Source organism: Neoarius graeffei, chromosome 3 (genome assembly GCF_027579695.1).
Source record: "Neoarius graeffei isolate fNeoGra1 chromosome 3, fNeoGra1.pri, whole genome shotgun sequence".
Classification (NCBI taxonomy): Eukaryota; Metazoa; Chordata; class Actinopteri; order Siluriformes; family Ariidae; genus Neoarius; species Neoarius graeffei.
This window is the reverse complement of record NC_083571.1, coordinates 76,558,888-76,579,693: the sequence shown is the minus strand read 5'-3', so window position 1 is coordinate 76,579,693 and position 20,806 is coordinate 76,558,888. Positions and strand designations below refer to the sequence as shown.

Below are 20,806 nucleotides of genomic sequence, written 5' to 3'. Positions count from 1 at the left end.
TTCATTTAATCACTCTACAAGCACAGTGAGCAGAAAATCATCTCGGTATGCAACAGCAGAATACCATAAGAGGTTCCACTCCTGCCAGCCAAGAATTTTAGAATCAAAAACAAGTTCCTATTAAAGTCACCAGTGAGTGTATGTTCATCCACAAAACATGATTCTAACTGAATGCTGAATGATCCTTGGACTGAATTGCATTGCGATTGTTTAATAACAGGAAAAACAAAACAAGCAGTCTACACAAAATACTTTATTTTTGGCAAAACATACAATGCAAAGCCTGACTTACAGGCCATATTTGTTCTTTTTTTTTTCTTCCTATAAACAACCCTGGGGTATTCTTTAATTATCCAATGAAAGACGAACAGGATATTTCAGAAATCCTATAATGCAATATTTTGCAGTCATCTCACAGAGCTGATTCAGCTACTGACCAAAAGACAACTGGCTAAATTGCTGATGAAAAGAAATTCAGTGCTACCAAAACAAAAATAAAATAGCAACAGCAATAATTAAAGGTCAACAACATGTTAAGAAAAGCAAAACAAAAAAGCAAATAGCAATAAAATGTGAAATGTTCAAATGCAAAACTAATAATTTATGTACATTGTACATGCTGGAGAATCTGCCCATTTAATGAAATACACATTTGCTATACAGGACAGAAGTTTCCAGTCTTTCAATCAACCCGTTTAAAAAAAAAAGTAACAAAAGATTACCAATAAACACTTCTTTCTGTGCACATTATTTCTAAACATTTAAAAAAGATCTGCACCAAGTAATTACAATTTACATAAAAAAATCTCAGCAATTTATTTATATTTCATCAGCCTAATTTACTAATCTCATCACAAAGACACTGGAAACTCGGATACACTGATTTGTTCTGAAGAACTGGTAGTTTCGACAGTAGTTTTAATGGGGGGAAAGAGAAATGCAATATTTGGTCCCATGCATCATAAATATTACAAAAAGCATTAGCTACTATTTGATGATAAAATTGAAAATAAAATAAGCAATAAGCAACTTCATAAACATTTTCACTAAAACAAAAATCATTACCACAGTGCATGTAAGGTTAAAATTAATTCTAAAATGATCTGCCTTAAATTATATTTAAAAAATTAAGACAAAAATATTTTTTTTTCCATTTTCTTCTCATAAAAGCACTGGTCCTGAGTCATAGCATAACTGTTTTTACTATACAGAAAAAACAAAAAACAAATACAAACAATTAATCAATTTATATCCCATCAAACAGAATATACAAAAAGCATTAAACTCAACGTATTACAGAATACGTCAAGAAATAAAAGGCAAAATGTTTCAAAACCTCAAAAATGAGAAAGTTATAGAGAGTTATGGCAGAAATTGCTTGAGTAGAAAAACGTGTACATTAATATACAGAGGAGAGTTTATAACTGGGGCAATTTAAAATATTTTACAAATGATTCTAATTAAAACAATGTTTTCTTCTAGGATCCAAATAGCTGCCAAGTTGCTCAATGATGCCCTCAGTTGTTTTCTTACTCTTAGAATTAAAATTTTCATTCAGATGCTCCACAGGAAATTCTGTGTCCCCCACATGTCTGTCTGCAGGTTCTCAGTACACCTTGGGGAAGATGCGGTAAGGTACCGCTTTGCAATATTTGTCCCATGCCAAGCCATATTTCTTCCTACACTGATGCTCATCTCGCGCCTCCCGATGCACCAGCAGGATGATTAAGTAAATCAGACAGAAATAAGGAATCAGATGATTAAAACCTGCAGGAGGAGAGAAACAAAAGATGAGAAGATAGAAAATAAGCAAAGAGCTAAAAGCATTTCAAACTGCAGAGAACTGCACGAGTCCAAATCTATCAACTTACCACATGTTAGGGACCAGGCCAAAGCAATAAGAATGTTACCAAGGTAATTTGGGTGACGGACAAAACCCCACAGACCAGACGCAATGAGGCTCTTTCCAGTTGCAGTTGGAATCGTTTTCAGATCTGGTCAAATAAGCAACACGTCCATTATTTACATGCATCACAAGGCACAAGAAGTTTGGCAAATGAACAAAATAAAGGGCATGCGTACGAGACAAGGTCGGATCAGATGGATTTCTTCTGAAAGCAAATTTCTGTGAGTTGGCTTTCCGGAATATGTAGTAGCCAATTGCTGTAAGAATCACAAAGGAACATGTATTAAAACTAAATATTTTGATATTTTAAAATGCTGTTTCATTTGTCAATATTGTACAAATATTCTGCAAACAAAAGAAAACTAACTTACCATTCATTAGGATGATGGCAACAATCCAAAACACAGAGAGGTCACTGGGGTGACTGGCAAGGTAGTATGACTGACAGGTGAGAGTAAAGGGTACCCAGGCCAGATCTCCAAAGGCCAGCATGAACCCAAAACCATCATGCACTATGTTCATCTTGGTTAGAAGTTTCTCCTAAAATGCAGACAAATCAGTTAAATCAGTCCATGACTGAGTAGTGAATAATTGCACCTGCTCTCCCATTTCCTCACTAACATAGGCTTTGGCCAAATTGCACCAAAAAGTCAGCACTCCCCTATCATATGATAGCTACCAACTAGGAAGGTGAAGTGTAACACATGCTTCCTCTGAGGCATGTGTAATCAATAGTGTGTCTGTTCAAGCTATTGATCTTGCAGCATAACACACTTGGAAGGAAGTGCTACCTGCCCTCTTCTGCATGCATGGGCTCACAGATTCCCACAACTGGCTATGAACATTAAGTTGCTATGTTTAACAGGGGAGAGCAATTAATGACATCTTGCCCACCCACAGGGCACGACCAATTTCATTCTCATGAACTCTTGATTCAAACTCCAGACAACAGAAAGAACTTTTTTTTTTCTTTCCCCTGTTGTGCCATTCGTGGGCCTACACCCTTGATTTTTGTTAGTCCCTGCCCACTCTGCAAATCTGACAAATGCATTTTATGGTGTGGGTTACAGGGTGTGTATGTGGAAGTGGGACATCATGCATGACATGGTAACGGGGTGGGTAAGAGGGCACAATGCATTTCAGTTTTAAATGCTGTTTTGGGGTGTAAAAGCTCAGTAACATGACAATGACTAGTGTGAACTGTATCAGATTAACTGTACCTCATGCCAAAAGCCATCAGCAACCCAAAGCAGCTGGAAGCCATTCACAAGCAGCATGGCTAAGGAGGGGGTGCTGAGTTTCTGAAGTTTCATCTCAGCATGTAACATGGCAAAGTTAAACACGAGCTTAAAAACAAACAAACAAAAACATTACTTGCATTAAGGTACAAAGAAGTAAGTAAATAAATAAATAAAAGCAACAGCAAGGATTTCATGTTTTGCCATTCATATGCCTCATTTTGGCTGACTTAATATATTAAAATTAAAACCATACATATTTTAAAACGTAGTAGGTCAGACTTTATGACCTACCCAACCAATAAGTCCTGGGCGCATTTCACAGAAGAATTTGATGTCAAAACCTTTGATTCGTGGATTCAGCTCACGTCCCATGAAGAAATCATATACTGCATAACCTGAACAGGAAAATATTAAAAATATTTTTAAAATGCTTAAATTGCTTATTAAATCAATTTAAGAGTATTATACTTAACAGAACACAACTACCAGAATTGCCAGCTGGAGCACGCTCATCATCAGAGACCCAACGGGAACGGGCAAACAAGTAGATACTGAGTAGAATGGATATGAGCAGGGCTGAGGTATAGAACTGGAGGAAATGAGTATGGATGTAGACAAGATCCACCCCATTATATACACCAGCCCCGACTGCTATACCACTGATGAGTAGCGCATAAAACCCTAACAGAACACAGAACCAAAGAGCGTATAGGGATGCAACACAAAAAACAATCCCCATCTGTAAATCTTAAGGGGACGTACAAAAGCTAGAGATAAAAAAAGAGGACACCTTTACACTACAAAAGCAACAAAATCAAAACAGACTTGCCATTAATCCTGTATTTCAGTGTTTTTCCGTTCTTCAGAGGCATTCCATTAACAACCTTAGGGAGCGAGAAAAACAAGTTTGACCTATATATGACCCTTAATTCGAAAAAGGAGAAACTTGTCACTTTGAAAAGAGGGAGTGAGATAAATTAAATCAAGAGCCATCGGTGTCGTGTTGCTAGTCATGTGACTGGGACCCACGTCACATCTTTCTTGTGATGTGTGGAAATACCTTGCCAATAGGGAGCAGAGAGAGAACAGCCTGGAAGAGCAGCCAAATGAGCGTGATGCCAAAAACCTGCCAGTCCCAGAGAGAGTCAAGTGGGGGAAGCATGTGAGGAAAGCTGAGGAGACTAGAATCCTTCTGGCCACAGAGAATAAGCAGTGCCAGCACCACCAAAGGAAGCAGCAACAGCAAAAAGAACACACCTGAAGCAGAAAAGAAGAGTGAAAGATAACCTATAAATAAATCAACACAAGTCCACTTAGCTACAGTTAGGTGACATATTATAGGGAAAAACTCTAAATAAATAAGCAAAGGAGTAAAAATGCTTCCAGATTGGTATAATAGAATGGTACAATTAAGCAGTTAATATGAGGCCTGCAACTAACAATTATACTGATAAAGCATAAATGAAGTGTGGCAGTGCATGCCAGTGTGTTTTATAACAGAGAGACCCAATAACTGATAGTGAATTGTGTGTTAGTGAATTTTATAATTTTTTTTTTGTTATTGTGGCCCTAATCATCATCATCATCATCCTACCATGCTCTATAGCAGTGGTTCTCAAACTTTTTTCACCAAGTACCACCTCAGAAAATACTTGGCTCTCCAAGTACTACCATAATGACCAACATTAAAATACAGTAGCGTAGTAGGCCCAAGTATTCATTAAAAACAAGGCGGAGGTTTTATTTACCAAGTATATTTAATATTGTTGGCCACTGTAACATTACACACAGTACTTTGAACAGTAACACTGTGTTTAAATATAGGAAAATAAAACACTGTACTTAAATAATGAATCAAATAAATTGGCCAAATCTGCAACATCTGTATTCTCATCAAGCTGTATGGTAAAATATCTACTGTTCTTAATGCGCTCAATCAGTGTCTTTTTAACATCGTCAGCCATGTCATTTATTCTCCTTGACACGGTGTCATTTGAAAGTGGCACCAAGTTTAACTCTCTGGCAGCTTTCTCTCCACACATGATACGTGTCATCTCTTTGGCTAATGGCAAACACAGCAGTTCCCCGATTGTGTGCGGCTTACCGGCTCTGGCGATCAGGAGGCTGGCACGATATGAAGCTTCCTGTGCTTTGGCTACGGGTGTACCATAGGACAGAATGGTGGACTTGGACTTCTTCAGTTCATCACGTTTTCGTAAAAAAAAAATCCATTGGTTTGTCCTTTAGTGCTGTGTGTTTGGTCGTAAGATGCCGTTTGAGATGCGATGGTTTCATGGACTCATTGCTCAGAACGTCGCCGCATACAACACACTGTGGCCTGGGCAGCTCCTCTGTCCCGCTCCAAATGAATCCCAGTTTTATGTATTTTTCGTCATACTTCCTCCTCACTGGTTTCTGCCGTTTGCTAGCAGTTCTGGGGCTGGTTTTGCCACTGTCGTTAGCATCTGCGCTCAGCTCACACACATCCTCTTCAGTTCTTCCTCTCCCCTGATCCACGCTCCCATTCGCGGATTTAAGCCACGACAGTAATTTTGTCGTACTCGTCATAATTAGCAAAGCCACCTCCACCTTTTCCCATCACAGCCTAGTCTACCAATGGCGGATAACCGTCTGTCAGCGGAACCGGCAGGAATGCGTACGTACGCTACGTATGGCTACCCAGAAGCACTTGCAAACTTTTTAAAATTATTAACTTAATTTGTATCTCCTTCCATTTTCTTGTCATCGGTTGATAAGATATTTTCATCCATTTGGATATTATGGATAGTATTTCACGTTTTATTTTATTTTTAAAATTTTATTTATATTTAATTAAGTGATTATTTGGCGTACCACTAGAATGGAGCCCGCATACCACTAGTGGTACGCGTACCACAGTTTGAGAATCACTGCTCTATAGCATGTATAAAAAAATGCTGACCTGAATTTTGGTTCGGTATGGCACTCCGGAAGGGACATGGGGGGGGGGGGAGATATACTTTTGTGAGATCAGGCAACGCATTTCATTTAGGTCAATCTATTTCCAGGTCAGTTAGGCAACATGGAAACCACAACAATGGAACGCACAAACCAATGGGAGAGCTTCATAGAATTTTGAGATTGGCCTCAAATATAAAGACATTAAATCCATTTCGTTGATGTGGTTTTGTGTGTTCTTACAGCATTCAAGCTGAATGCTAACACTGCCACTCAATAAGTGAGGCATTCTCTCAGTCAGTGGGTGTAACTGCAGTGTTGTCAGTGCTTACCCACTAGCAAGAGATGATGTGATTGGGTCACACAGTCTAGATACCGTAAACGCTGATAATGCAGCACAATTTTGAGTCCACTACAGCTTGCGTTGATAAAACAGAAGGCAACTCTAATGCTATCAAATTTTAAAGTTGCAAAGTTGAGTAAGCTCTAATTTATGCTGTGTTCACACTTATACCGGTACGATAGTGGTATAACTGTATCGATACAAAGTATACCGGTACAGTTTAGTCCATCTGTCCACACTAGCGAGAAATGTTTGCGGTTTTCTTTCACGGTAGTTGAAATGCGCGTGCGCGAAATGTTTCCGTGGTTACCAAGTAACTTCCTTCCGAGAATATATGCCATCCATTATTTCGAGATCTCGAGAAAACAAAACAATTATTCCGTGATCTCGAGAAAACAAAACAATTATTCATGATCTCAGCTGGATCACTGTATCTCCATCGGTAGAGACGAAGCTGGGCCAGTCTTCTGCGGAGGTGCCGCGGACTAATTTTGAAATTATCCCTTATTAAAAGACTTAATGCAATCTCTCCCTGTGTCAACCCCTGATCAAAATATTGCCTTATTAGGTGATCGATTATTCCAGACATTCTAATGACCAAAGTTGCGCCGATACAGAATGAGAAATAGCCCCAAAGTCAGCATATCACAAGTCTCTTGGCGCACCTGAATGAGCCATTTCTCAGCTGATCATGAAATAATTGTTTTGTTTTCTCGAGATCACGGAATAATTGTTTTGTTTTCTCGAGATCTCGAATTAGTTGTTTTCTCGAGATCCTGAATTAATTATGTCGTTATCTCGGGATAACAAGGTGAATAAAAAAAAAGGATTACCGTATTTTTCGGACTATAAGTCGCACTTTTTTTCATGGTTCGGCTGGCCATGCGACTTATACTCCGGTGCGACATATATATGTTTTTTTTTTTTTCACCGCGGAATAACTGGAGCTGATGCTGAGTCTGACGACAGCCACGCAGAAGAAGAGGAAACGGCGCTTCATCTGCCGCTGGAGGCAGAGTTGTTCAGAAGCGACACTGAGGATGAGGAATTCAATGGATTTGCTGATTTGGAGTGAAATCATCAGCTTGATAAACTTGATTGACCTGTGTTTTATTATTAATGATAGGCCTATAGTTATTTAAATAAGTTATGTAGTGATTTTAGGCAGTGCTTAATTTGTGAAGTGGGAGGTCCCAGAACGCAGGAGGTGGGTGGGTCCGGCGACTCAAAAAAAAAAAGGCGGGGGATGGTTTACTATAACTTTACGCACATGCGCTTATTGTGTGTGTAAAATAATAATAATAATATCAGACATTATGATCTTAGAAAACGCTTTAGTGACCAACAGTTACAGACAGTAATATGTCGTGATATTATATTATAAAATATTAATTTTTATTAGTCTATATATTAAATTATATATTACATTTATCTTCTAAAATAACAGACTGTACTCATCACAGCCGGTTTATTTCACCATTGGAGATCAGATCACACAAGACATGAGTTAAATGACTCATTTTAAGGATTTAAGTAGGGGATTTAAAAGCGGTTGTTTTTTTTTTTTTTCACTAGACGGTTGTTTTTACTACCGTACCTGTCTTTGGAGATGATATACCTATAACCTACTTGGCCTCTGATTTGATGAAATAAAATTCGACAAAAATGAAGAATGACACTCCTCGATGATGACTACAGCTTTAATAACACAGATGAAAGAGCCATGGGGCGATAATAAGCCCTACCGGTAAAAATATTCTAAAAGCAAACTGATTAATGCATCAGTAATAGGCTACTAATATTAGTTATAATAATAATATAAGCTATTAGTAATAACGATAGTGATAGTATTAAAGATAGTAGTAGATATTTAAAATAATCAGACTAGGCTACTTACAGGGCAGCTGCTCAGCTGTTCGTTTATTAAATAAGCAATGCAGTCGCACAGTAACCACGCGCCGCTTATCAGATACAATCACAGATTCTATGGATAGAATAACCCTTCAAAAAAGTGCGACTTATAGTCCGGTGCGACGTATATATGTTTTTTTCGTCTTCATAATGCATTTTTTGGCTGATGCGACTTAAACTCCGGAGCGACGTATAGTCCGGAAAATACGGTATATGAAGGGCCTCTCTCGGCTTCTGTACAGATGAAACAATGTGTGTGTGCTTTTTGTTGTCAGTGTACAGTCTGTATTTCTGGTGGTCATTTATTCAGTCGAATCGTATAAAACACGCGAGGCAGTTGAGAAAGAAACAAACGAATCTCCGTTCTTCACTATTTTATTCAGCGAAGACATCGATTGAGGTGTGTGACTTTGCGCATGCGCATTATATTTGTATCGATACAGAGCCGCTTCATCTGTCCACACTACAGCGAAGCGCTACAGTACCGATACTGTACTGGTACGAAACCCATACATTTGTGGGTTTCGTACCGATACATTTATACCGCTACAGTACCGGTATAGTTGCTAGTGTGGACAGGTGTTGCGGTACGAAAGTAGTTTCGTATCGGTACAAAATCCCTAGTATGGACAGGGTATTAGAGGTGCGCACCCACCATGTCAGAAATGTAGCATGTGCGTAAACACCAATTACGTGCTTTTAGCTTAAACTAATTTTTTGAGATTGATCTCAAATATAAATACATTAAACCAGTGCTTGGCAGTGCCACGGCTTTCAACCAAGTAAGAGAAATGAAGAGAATACTTAGCACAAGGGGACACACTCTTTGCAAGTTTGCCAAACTGACCCAGAAGTACGTTGACCTAAATGAAATCAAGATTCCCCCACATGTCCCTTCCGGGGCTCCACAGATCAGAGATGGAAAGAGGAAAATATCTGAGTGATTACTGGAACACAGATGGCAGATGAGGGTCCACTGAATAATCTGATATGGCCTTCGTACTCACCCGATCACCAGCTCTGCAAGCTGATTGTGGCCCAGGACCTTAAAAAGACACTTTATTTGGTTTCTGCCTTATGTTGTCACCTGTCTGACCATCAAAAGTGTGTCCTGGGACTTGTTTGTGTACTTTGAAGCTTGTGTGAAGTTTAAACTAAAAATAGGCTTCTTACCAATCCTTCCTCCAAACTCCAGGTCAGTAGTCTTGCTGGTTTGCTGTGGTGTGGCCAGTGACACGATTGGCTGTGTTTTTTTCTGCTCTAATGGTCGCTCTTCGCCCTGGTCCTTCCTGCGGCGGAGATTGTAGCGGCCACTTACCTGGTTCTCGGTTTCCTCCTTCACCTCCTGTAGGAAAAATGGAAACCACAAGATGTGAACTTACAACATATAATTACTAAAACCTTCACATAAGACTTTTAATATGGCAGTCTTGAGAACTTTAAACAGCATTTAAACTTCCTGGTACGTTAATGATGGAGACAGCCAGTGAATGGTGGACTGACAAATCACATCACTGTGCCAAATCCAAAACTCGCTCTACACTGCTGATTTTAATTCCAGCTAAAAAGCAAATCACCAGGTTGACTGGGAAGCTCACAGGATTCAAAAACACATCTAGGGCTACAGAGAGCTACATGACTCTGAACTCAACAAGCTAACAGTAAAATAAGAGAAACCCTGTGCTTCAGATTCACCACCCTAAGTCACACCAGCAAAAGCCAGCCATGGTTAATTGTGTTACATTCTAATACACAGTCTGAATGGATCACAAATACTGTTAAGTTTCAATTATTGTACTTTTATGATTAATTAACTGAAATTAGAACCCTAAGGCACATACAGTGCCTTGAAAAAGTATTCATACCCCTTGAACTTTCACATTTTTCCACCTTACAACCACGAACTTAAAAGTTTTTTATTGAGATTTTATGTGATAGACCAACACAGAGTAGCACATAATTGTGAAGTGAAACGAAAATGATAAATGGTCTTCAAAATTTTAAACAAATAAAAATCTGAAAAATGTGGTGTGCATTAGTATTCCGCCCCCGTCCTCTGATACCTCTAAATACAATCCAGTGCAATCAATTGCCTTCAGAAGTCATCTAATTAGTTAATAGAGTCCTACTGTGTGTAATTTACTCTCAGCATAAATACACTTGTTCTGTGAAGGCCTCAGTGGTTTGTTAGAGAACACTGAAGAACAAACAGCATCATGAAGACCAAATAAATCACCAGACAGGTCAGGGATAAAGTTCTGGAGAAGTTTAAAGCAGGGTTAGGTTATAAAAATATATCCCAAGCTCTGAACATCTCAAGAAGCACTGTTCAATCCATCATTCAAAAATGGAAAACGTATGGCACAACTGCAAACCTACCAAGACATGGCCGTCCACCTAAACTGACAGAGCGAGCAAGGAGAGCACTGGTCAGAGAAGCAGCCAAGAGGCCCATGATCACTCTGGAGGAGCTGCAGAAATCCACAGCTCAGGTGGGAGAATCTGTGCACAGGACAACTATAAGTCGTACACTCCACAAATCTGGCCTTTTTGGAAGAATGGTAAGAAGAAAGCCATTGCTGAAAGACAGGCATAAGAAGCCCCGTTTGCAGTTTGCCAGAAGCCATGTAGGGGACACAGCAAACACGTGGAAGAAGGTGCTTTGGTCAGATGAGACCAAAGTTGAGCTTTTTGGCCTAAATGCAAAGCGCTACGTGTGGCGGAAAACTAACACTGCTCATCACCCTGCACACACCATCCCCACTGTGAAACATGGTGGTGGCAGCATCATGCTATGGGGATGCTTTTCTTCAGCAGGGACAGGGAAGCTGGTCAGAGTTGATGGGAAGATGGATGGAGCTAAATACAGGGCAATCCTGGAAGAAAACCTGTTGGAGGCTGTAAAAGACTTGAGACTGGGAAGGAGATTCACCTTCCAGCAAGACAATGACCCTAAACATACAGCCAGAGCTACAATGGAATGGTTTAGATCAAAGAATATTCATGTGTTAGAATGGCCCAGTCAAAGTCCAGACCTAAATCCCATTGAGCATCTGTGGCAAGACTTGAAAATTGCTGTTCACAGACGCTCTCCATCCAATCTGGCTGGCCTTGAACTATTTTGCAAAGAAGAATGAGTAAAAATTTCAGTGTCTAGATGTGCAAAGCTGGTAGACACAGACCACAAAAGACTTGCAGCTGTAATTGCAGCAAAAGGTGGCTCTACAAAGTATTGACGCAGGGGGGCTGAATACTAATGCACACCACGTTTTTCAGATTTTTATTTGTTTAAAATTTTGAAGACCATTTATCATTTTCGTTTCACTTCACAATTATGTGCTACTCTGTGTTGGTCCATCACATAAAATCTCAATAAAAAACTTTTAAGTTCGTGGTCGTAAGGTGGAAAAATGTGAAAAAAGTTCAAGGGGTATGAATACTTTTTCAAGGCACTGTACTCAGGCAATGCTTAAACCATGTTATGTAATGAAGGTGTGCCTGCAACACAACAGTGACACAGATGTTTTTAAGAGGCCAAAATTTCTGTAAACAATGTGTACTTTATTCATAGTTAAACCTTCACATACATGCTGAATCCTCACCTCAACAACTTTGTTTGCTGTGTCATTCTCTTCTTTCTTTTCATGCTCATTGTTGCTACTGTTCACCAGTGGCATTGTCTAAAACGGTTGGGACATGAGGAATACATGTTAGATAAAACCAAGAAACCTAGGTTAGGCTCTGGATCCATGCCGGGCCTGACCAGGATAAAGCAGTTAACAAAGATTAATTAATTTGTTAACGAACGAATGAATGAATGAATGAATGAATGAATGGGAAATGAAGCCTAGACAAAATAAGTTTTCTGGCATTTTGAATTTTCACCACAAAAGATTAACATGGATCTAATTTCTGAGTAGCTCAAATATTCACAACAAAAATGATCAATGACCACTGTTTTTAGGAGAATCAAGAAATGTCAAAAAAAAGAAAAAGTATTCAGATCAAGTGGGCATTCTTACCACAGGCGTGAGACGCACCTCCAGCATATCTTTAAGTTTTTCTCTGCGTGTCTCAGTGGTGTGGGATGAAGAGCGACGTGATGTTCTTGCCGGAGAGCGTGAGCGACTTCGGCGAGTACGCGCTGGAGAACGGGAGCGAGAACGGGACCGAGACCGGGCACGGCTAGAACCCTGCCTGAATCCACTCATGCTCTGCAAACACAGGATGTGAAGTTACAAGTGCTGTCAAAAACTATAAAGAAAAGAATTTTTTTAAAAATTACAGCTGAATCAAGCCAACAATTTTTAACACAAGCCGTTTTGTCATTTTAAAGTCTCTTGACAATAAATAAATAAATACCCTTGTGCACCCAAGTCACTGTACAGGTCATACCTTGATATCTGCATCCTTTAACTCCAGTTCTGTGCCATCTTTGTAGATGACAGTGTAGAGCTCAGACTTGGCAGAGTGGCTCAGCACTTTGACCTCATAGAAGAGGTTACTGCCAGGCCAGCGGCCCATCACAGTGTCTCCAGCCTGAAACCGCACAACTGGCATCTCTACCTACAGCACAGTTCATTCATTACAAGAGACAACAGTACCAAGTATATTAAACATCTGTGTTTAACCAGTGTTCTCCATGCAATCATATCAAGTACATACTGTACCTCTTACTGGAACACATCTACAACTTTTACTCTTAAGTTCTTCATGTTCACCTCAACATGAGACTACAGTACACTGCATGTTGTATTGACAATGAAGCAGCGGTGTCAGCAGTGCCCGACTCAAAAGTGCTGACGGGTCCGTCCCTGCCAGCCTCAATTACCCTTAACTAATAGCCTGCATAAAAGGGGACGCCAGACCATGGGGGTTATTATTATGTCTAGCCACATTTTAAAAACCTTGATCTTGTATCTCAAATACACATACAGTGCTGAGCGTAAATGAGTACACCCTCTTTGAAAAGTAAAATTTTAAACAATCTCTCAATGAGCACAAACAATTTCCAAAATGTTGACAAGACAAAGTTTAATATAACATCTGTTTAACTTGTAACGTGAAAGTAAGGCTAATAATATAACTTACATTACACATTTTTTCAGTTTTACTCAAATTAGGGTGGTGCAAAAATGAGTACACCCTACAACAAAAACTACTACATCTTGTACTTTGTATGGCCTCCATGATTTTTAATGACCGGACCAAGTCTTCTAGGCGTGGAATGAACAAGTTGGCGACATTTTGCAACATCAATCTTTTTTCCATTCTTCAACAATGACCTCTTTTAGTGACTGGATGCTGGATGGAGAGTGATGCTCAACTTGTCTCTTCAGAATTCCCCATAGGTGTTCGACTGGGTTCAGATCAGGAGACATACTTGGCCACTGAATCACTTTCACCCTGTTCTTCTTCAGAAATCCAACAGTGGCTTTAGATGTGTGTTTAGGATCATTGTAATGTTGGAAAAGTGCACGACGACCAAGGGCACGGAGTGATGGTAGCATCTTCTCTTTCAGTATAGAGCAATACATCTGTGAATTCATGATGCCATCAATGAAATGCAGCTCCCCGACACCAGTAGCACTCATGCAGCCCCACATAAGGACACTGCCACCACCATGTTTCACTGTAGGCACCATGCATTTTTCTTTGTATTCCTCACCTTATTCCTAATCACTACACCACCATGGACGGCACAGTGGTGTAGTGGTTAGCACGGTCGCCTCACAGCAAGAAGGTTCCGGGTTCGAACCCAGCAGCCGGCGAGGGCCTTTCTGTGCGGAGTTTGCATGTTCTCCCCGTATCTGCGTGGGTTTCCTCCGGGTGCTCCGGTTTCCCCCACAATCCAAAGACATGCAGTTAGGTTGACATGGGGTGGCCTTGGGCTGAGATGCCCTTGAGCAAGGTTCCGAACCCCTGACTGTTCCGCGGGCGCTCTGAGCTGTCACTGCTCTGGGTGTGTGCACGTGTGCTCACTGCTTCAGATGGGTTAAATGCAGAGGATGAATTTCACTGTGCTTGAAGTGTGCATGTGACAAATAAAGGTTTCTTCTTCTTTGCGACGCCATACAGTTTTGAAGCCATCAGTTCCAAAAACATTTATCTTGGTCTCATCACTCCAGAGTATAGAGTCCCAGTAGTCTTCATCTTTGTCAGCATGGGCCCTGGCAAACTCTAGGCGGGCTTTTTTGTGCCTGGGCTTTAGGAGAGGCTTCTTTCGTGGACGGCATTCATGCATGCCATTCCTCTGCAGTGTACGCTGTATTGTGCCACGGGAAATAGTCACCCCAGTTTGGCTTTCTACTTCTTTAGATAACTGCAGTGAACTTGCATACCGATTTTCTTCAACCCTTCTCATCAGAAGACGCTCCTGTCGAGGTGTTAACTTCCGTGGACGACCTGGACGTCTCTGTGAGATGGTTGCAGTTCCATCTTTCTTAAAGTTTTGTACCACTTTTGCTACAGTATTCTGATTGATAAGTAAAGCTTTGCTGATCTTGTAGCCTTCACCTTTGTGGTGTAAAGAAATTATTTTCTTTCTCAGGTCTTGTGTCATTTCTCTTCCATGTGGTGCCATTGCTGACAGCATGAAATGGGGAGGGGTTTTCTTTAAGTAACACCCTTTTATAGTCAACTGTCTGCTGGACACCTGTGTCATGACTAATTAGACTCCCCTGTGATTGTATTCTTGTTAAATTAGACATTTGTAGTCGACAATTTAGCTTTGCTCCAGAGACTTTCAGTGGGGTGTACTCATTTTTGCACCACCCTAATTTGAGTAAAACTGAAAAATGTGTAATGCAAGTTATATTATTAACCTTACTTTCACGTTATAAAGTTAAACAGATGTTATATTAAACTTTGTCTTGTCAACATTTTGGAAATTGTTTGTGTTCATTGAGATATTGTTTAAAATGTTACTTTTCAAAGGGGGTGCACTCATTTACACTGAGCACTGTATATATGCGCGTGTGTAATTAATGTGTGTGTGTATATATATATATATATATATATATATATATATATTTTTTTTTTTTATTTGATTCCACATTACAAGTTAATATCAATAGGAACCAAATATAGTGAATAATCCTAACACTATCAGGACCAAAAACATCCTGTTATGGCGATGCAGTCTCAGGGATACAGGAAGCATCTTCTCTTCCAGATGAACATGCTCCCTATAACTATTGATATGGAGCAGTATTTAGCTAGCTGTCTGGCACTTCTTTTACTTAATCCACTGATGTTAAAGGAACAGTCCACCGTACTTCCATAATGAAATATGCTCTTATCTGAATTGAGACGAGCTGCTCCGTACCTCTCCGAGCTTTGCGCGACCTCCCAGTCAGTCAGACGCAGTCAGACGCGCTGTCACTCCTGTTAGCAATGTAGCTAGGCTCAGTATGGCCAATGGTATTTTTGGGGGCTGTAGTTAGATGCGACCAAACTCTTCCGCGTTTTTCCTGTTTACATAGGTTTATATGACCAGTGACATGAAACAAGTTCAGTTACACAAATTGAAACGTAGTGATTTTCTATGCTATGGAAAGTCCGCACTATAATGACAGGCGTACTAACACCTTCTGCGCGCTTCGGCAGCGCATTGATATCTGAGCTCTGTATCAATGCGCTGTCGAAGCGTGCAGAAGGTGTTAGTACGCCTGTCATTATAGTGCGGACTTTCCATAGCATAGAAAATCGCTACGTTTCAATTTGTGTAACTGAACTTGTTTCATGTCACTGGTCATATAAACCTATGTAAACAGGAAAAACGCGGAAGAGTTTGGTCGCATCTAACTACAGCCCCCAAAAATACCATTGGCCATACTGAGCCTAGCTACATTGCTAACAGGAGTGACAGCGCGTCTGACTGCGTCTGACTGACTGGGAGGTCGCGCAAAGCTCGGAGAGGTACGGAGCAGCTCGTCTCAATTCAGATAAGAGCATATTTCATTATGGAAGTACGGTGGACTGTTCCTTTAAGTCCACCTGACCACCAGCCTATGTACATGGCCTAGACTCCCAAAGACAAGCACAATGAGCAAGCATTTGTAACCATAGCTCTCAATGGCAGATACTAGAGGTTGGTATTTTAGTTTTTTGTACAGTAAGATTCCTCCATGAACAGGTCAAAAGCACAAGCTACTTCAAAGAGTCTGACTGTTTTGTTGTCATGTGACATGCAAATGATATCCGGTGTGTTTGCTATTCCTGAGAAAGGATTTGTGGATGAGTCGAACCAATGTGGCTTTACAGAGGTGTGTTTGTAGATCTGTTCCTGTGGAGTACGGGGAATCTGGACGGCGATGAGGTCCACCAGTCTGTCATGTCTGGCAGTATACAGTCCTTTATATAATGAACAACTGTTCATAATGTGGGTTACTGACTCCAAATGTTGTGGATGATCGTGTAGTATACAGAAAGGGGAATGGGTAGAGGGGAACCACAGAAAGAGATTATATTTAGTGGGGAGAACCTGTAAGCGAGCCTTCACACAGAAGGTGATGATCTCGTCGCTGATAGAGTTATTGTTGTATATGGCATGTGATACAGAGTGGTCTGCACAGGTGAGTTTAGCCAGCTTTCCCTGGAGCTTCAGGCTGGACCAATACTCCATGTTACGCTCCCTTTGAATGGACAAAAGGGTTTGCCTTGATGTTTTAGGCAGCAGGAGATAGGTAATATTGTTATAATGCAGCCTGGCTTGAACCATGATTGATGGGTCATCCACCAGTGCATCGGTGACCTCTACAGTTTGACGGTCCATTTTAATTCAGTGCCTGTTCTCCAGCACAAGTCATTTAAGTCAGGCCAGTCTGATGACACGCCAAATCCCTATGCCCTGGTATCCAGCTTACCACTGCTCTTCCTTCTGAAGCCCAGGAAGTTGTCCTCCCCACTGCCTGCATGGGTTACCTTCCGTTTTTTGAAGTCCAGCAGTAGTGATGTTCTTGCTAATTGTCTCACATTGTTATCATCACAGTTCAACATGTTAATGAGGTGTGACTGCCTTGTAGCTGTGTATTCCCACATGCAGTTTGGAACGCCAAGCCCCCCATCCTGTTTTTTCTGAAAGATGAAGCATCTTGTGGAGTGTGTTGAGAGACAGCCATTTCCTCACCACTTGCACAGTTTTGTTATCCATTCTGCGCAGATCTTTTTGTGGGATATGGACATTTGCAAATAGATGTTGTATTTTAGCAAAGGCTATGTCTCTGATTGCCTGGACCTTCAGAGTCTGACTGTTTTGTTGTCATGTGACAAGCAAATGATATCCGGTGTGTTTGCTATTGTGTGTGTCATGGCGGCGGAGCAGAGCGCAAGCCAGTCTGACCTCTGACCAAGTTCCACACTAGGCCACATCACCCGTCGTAACTGCCGTCGTTAAAGTAGAGAATTTTCCGACATGATTCTGGGCATAACATTTCTAGTTATGTATTTAACAATATCTATCAAAATCGCCTTTAAAGACGCGATACAAAGCGGTAAAATTTACAAACAACGCCAGCAAATTATATACACACATACACACACCCGTTCAAAAGTTTGGGGTCACCCAGACAATTTTGTGTTTTCCATGAAAAGTCACACTTTTATTTCCCACCATAAGTTGTAAAATGAATAGAAAATATATAGTCAAGACATTTTTCTGGCCATTTTGAGCATTTAATCGACCCCACAAATGTGATGCTCCAGAAACTCAATCTGCTCAAAGGAAGGTCAGTTTTATAGCTTCTCTAAAGAGCTCAACTGTTTTCAGCTGTGCTAACATGATTGTACAAGGGTTTTCTAATCATCCATTAGCCTTCTGAGGCAATGAGCAAACACATTGTACCATTAGAACACTGGAGTGATAGTTGCTGGAAATGGGCCTCTATACAGGATTTTGGCGTGATGTCACAGGTCACGTGACGCCCCGGTGTCTGCCATTTTGAAGGTCAAGCTAGTTATGTTTACGTTCAGTCATTTGGATGACTGTTAAAACCTTTCAGTCTCAAGTTTTTCCTTTACTGTATTTACTAGTTTACTGAGCTAGCGCACTCGGGCAGGCTGGGAGCGAGCGTGCTAGCTCGGGCAGGCTGGGAGCGAGCGCGCTAGCTCAGTAAACTAGTAAATACAGTAAAGGAAAAACTTGAGACTGAAAGGTTTTAACAGTCATCCAAATGACTGAACGTAAACATTGCTACAGTAACATACTAGTTACTGTTGTTGACATTAGCTAGTGCTAACAGCTAGTGCACTGCTACAACTACACCGACCCTAATAATACAGTTCTTGGTCATTGCCTGGTAACAGCAAATTTATAACGGGCCATGTCTCAACAGACTAAGAAGTTATTTCAATGACATTTAATAACATTTTGTTTATCCTGAGGACCGAAAGTAAATGAAAATGTGAACAAACCTCAGCTGTAATAAGATGGCGACCACCGGCTCCAGGGACGACCCGCTGATGTAGGCATGTTACCCAGCCTGGTTTTTAACGACATAGGTATACAGATCATGTGGGCCGAAGTCAGGTAAAGACGAGGGCTTCGTGTACTTCCGTACGTCAGTGAACAATCCTGGTGGAAGCAGGTAAACGTCGTTCTCTAAGCCTGCTAACCTCAATTTTTGCAAATACCTCTCCCTCTGCTCGCCCTGTAAATGCCCTACGTCGCTGGATAGTGAAGGTGTTTTGTGCATCTCGCTCCTTCTTTTATGTTTTTTCCCTGGTATTTCCCACACGCCTGACTGCAGGTCAGGAAGATCACCCGCGCTGCAGCGCTGCAAAGCCAGAAAAAGATAGCCTGGTAACGTGTATGGATCACGTACACCAGCATCATTGATTTTCTGGTGATATCGCTTCTTACTCGCGTCATCTAGGCCGGATAAAATACTCGACAACGAGACTTCGTCATGATCAACATGTGTATCGCTACCGGTAGTCGCCATATTTGTGACCGTCAAAATGGCGCCGTCTACTTGTTGACATGGCAACGGTCACGTGGGTCGAAAACCTCTATACACCTATGGAGATACTGCACCAAAAACCAGACATTTGCAGCTAGAATAGTCATTTACCACATTAGCAATGTATAGAGTGGATTTCTGATTAGTTTAAAGTGATCTTCATTGAAAAGAACAGTGCTTTTCTTTCAAAAATAAGGGCATTTCAAAGTGACCCCAAACTTTTGAATGGTAGTATATATATATATATATATATATATATATATATATATATATATATATATATATCTCCCTGTGATGACCTGGCGACTTGTCCAGGGTGTACCCCACCTTTCGCCCGTAGTCAGCTGGGATAGGCTCCAGCTTGCTTGCGACCCTGTAGAAGGATAAAGCGGCTAGAGATAATGATATATATATATATATGTGATTCCACGCTTATGGGTACTGAAATGGGGACATGAACTTATTCATCTAAAACCATTTCTTTTTTACCATCAGGTCACAAAACATGTAATCTTTAATGAATGATATGTTAAAAGATAACTTTAATTTTCTGAGATGTAATAAAAACATATTTATATGCCAAAGTCAAGCCTATGAGTTCCAAAATGATGTCTGTTACATTACTTCTGTTACGATTGTCCATCTTGCGTCTGTTACAAATTAATTACAATCTAGCTATATACCATGTTAATCTTATTGAAAGAATGTGTATGTTTATTCTATTACACATGTTTATTAATTATATTTGCTAAAACATCACCTTCCTATGTTTCAAAAAGTAATTCTACATTGTTAAAATTGAGAATATATATGTCCACAACACTTCTGTTACATTCTGACTTTGGCATATAAATATGTTTTTATTACATCTCAGAAAATTAAAGTTATCTTTTAACATATTCATTAAAGATTACATGTTTTGTGACCTGATGGTAAAAAAAAGAAATGGTTTTAGGTGAATTTTTAAAAATAAGTTCATGTCCCCATTTCAGTACCCATAAGCGTGGAATCACTCATACATACACACAGACATACACACACTATTTATAACAAAATCTTGATACATTCTCCAATGAATAGTAACCCACCCAAACCTCCAATCATTAGCCAGGAGCCTAGGACACAATAAACCCATAGACATTTCTCTCACTCCTGGTTCGATCACCTTCACGACACTGCATTCCCAAACCCTGTATGATGACTCCAGGATGTCAGTGGACCCAAGTTACTCCAACATCTCATCCACTCCCAGAGAGAGTGAAGAGGAATAAGGCGGGGCTTCAGAGCCATAAAAACAGCTTTTCAAGCAAATGATGTCTCTTGGTCATATAAATACATAAACACAACAAAAGTTTTAATATATCACATGATACAATGCATGAATGAATACATAAATGAATGTGTAATTATGAGGTCATTAACACTGAGCAGATTAAAAGCCCAAACTCAGATGCTGCTCCTTTGACAAATCGGTTAGAAGGAGGGAAAACGTCATCTGTTCAAACAC

The 20,806-nt window shown here is 40.3% G+C and overlaps 1 protein-coding gene across 2 annotated transcripts in view; it reads right to left on the bottom strand.

The window, feature by feature from the left end:
- Positions 1-235: 235 nt before the first annotated feature.
- Positions 236-20,806, bottom strand: part of lbr (lamin B receptor) — a 21,202-nt gene continuing 631 nt past the window's right edge. Inside the window, exons 2-14 of one of the 2 annotated variants that reach the window (XM_060917359.1) lie at positions 12,734-12,904; positions 12,361-12,552; positions 11,941-12,018; positions 9,512-9,683; positions 9,346-9,383; positions 3,977-4,031; positions 3,634-3,828; positions 3,439-3,542; positions 3,127-3,252; positions 2,278-2,446; positions 2,083-2,163; positions 1,872-1,994; positions 236-1,767 (exon numbers count right to left, since the gene is read on the bottom strand). In XM_060917359.1, coding sequence (XP_060773342.1) covers positions 1,607-1,767; positions 1,872-1,994; positions 2,083-2,163; positions 2,278-2,446; positions 3,127-3,252; positions 3,439-3,542; positions 3,634-3,828; positions 3,977-4,031; positions 9,346-9,383; positions 9,512-9,683; positions 11,941-12,018; positions 12,361-12,552; positions 12,734-12,898 — 1,659 coding nt within the window. In that variant the 5' untranslated portion in view covers positions 12,899-12,904 and the 3' untranslated portion in view covers positions 236-1,606. Of the gene's footprint in view, positions 1,768-1,871; positions 1,995-2,082; positions 2,164-2,277; positions 2,447-3,126; positions 3,253-3,438; positions 3,543-3,633; positions 3,829-3,976; positions 4,032-4,207; positions 4,405-9,345; positions 9,384-9,511; positions 9,684-11,940; positions 12,019-12,360; positions 12,553-12,733; positions 12,905-20,806 lie in introns of both variants that reach the window. The other variant, XM_060917358.1, reaches the window with a different exon arrangement.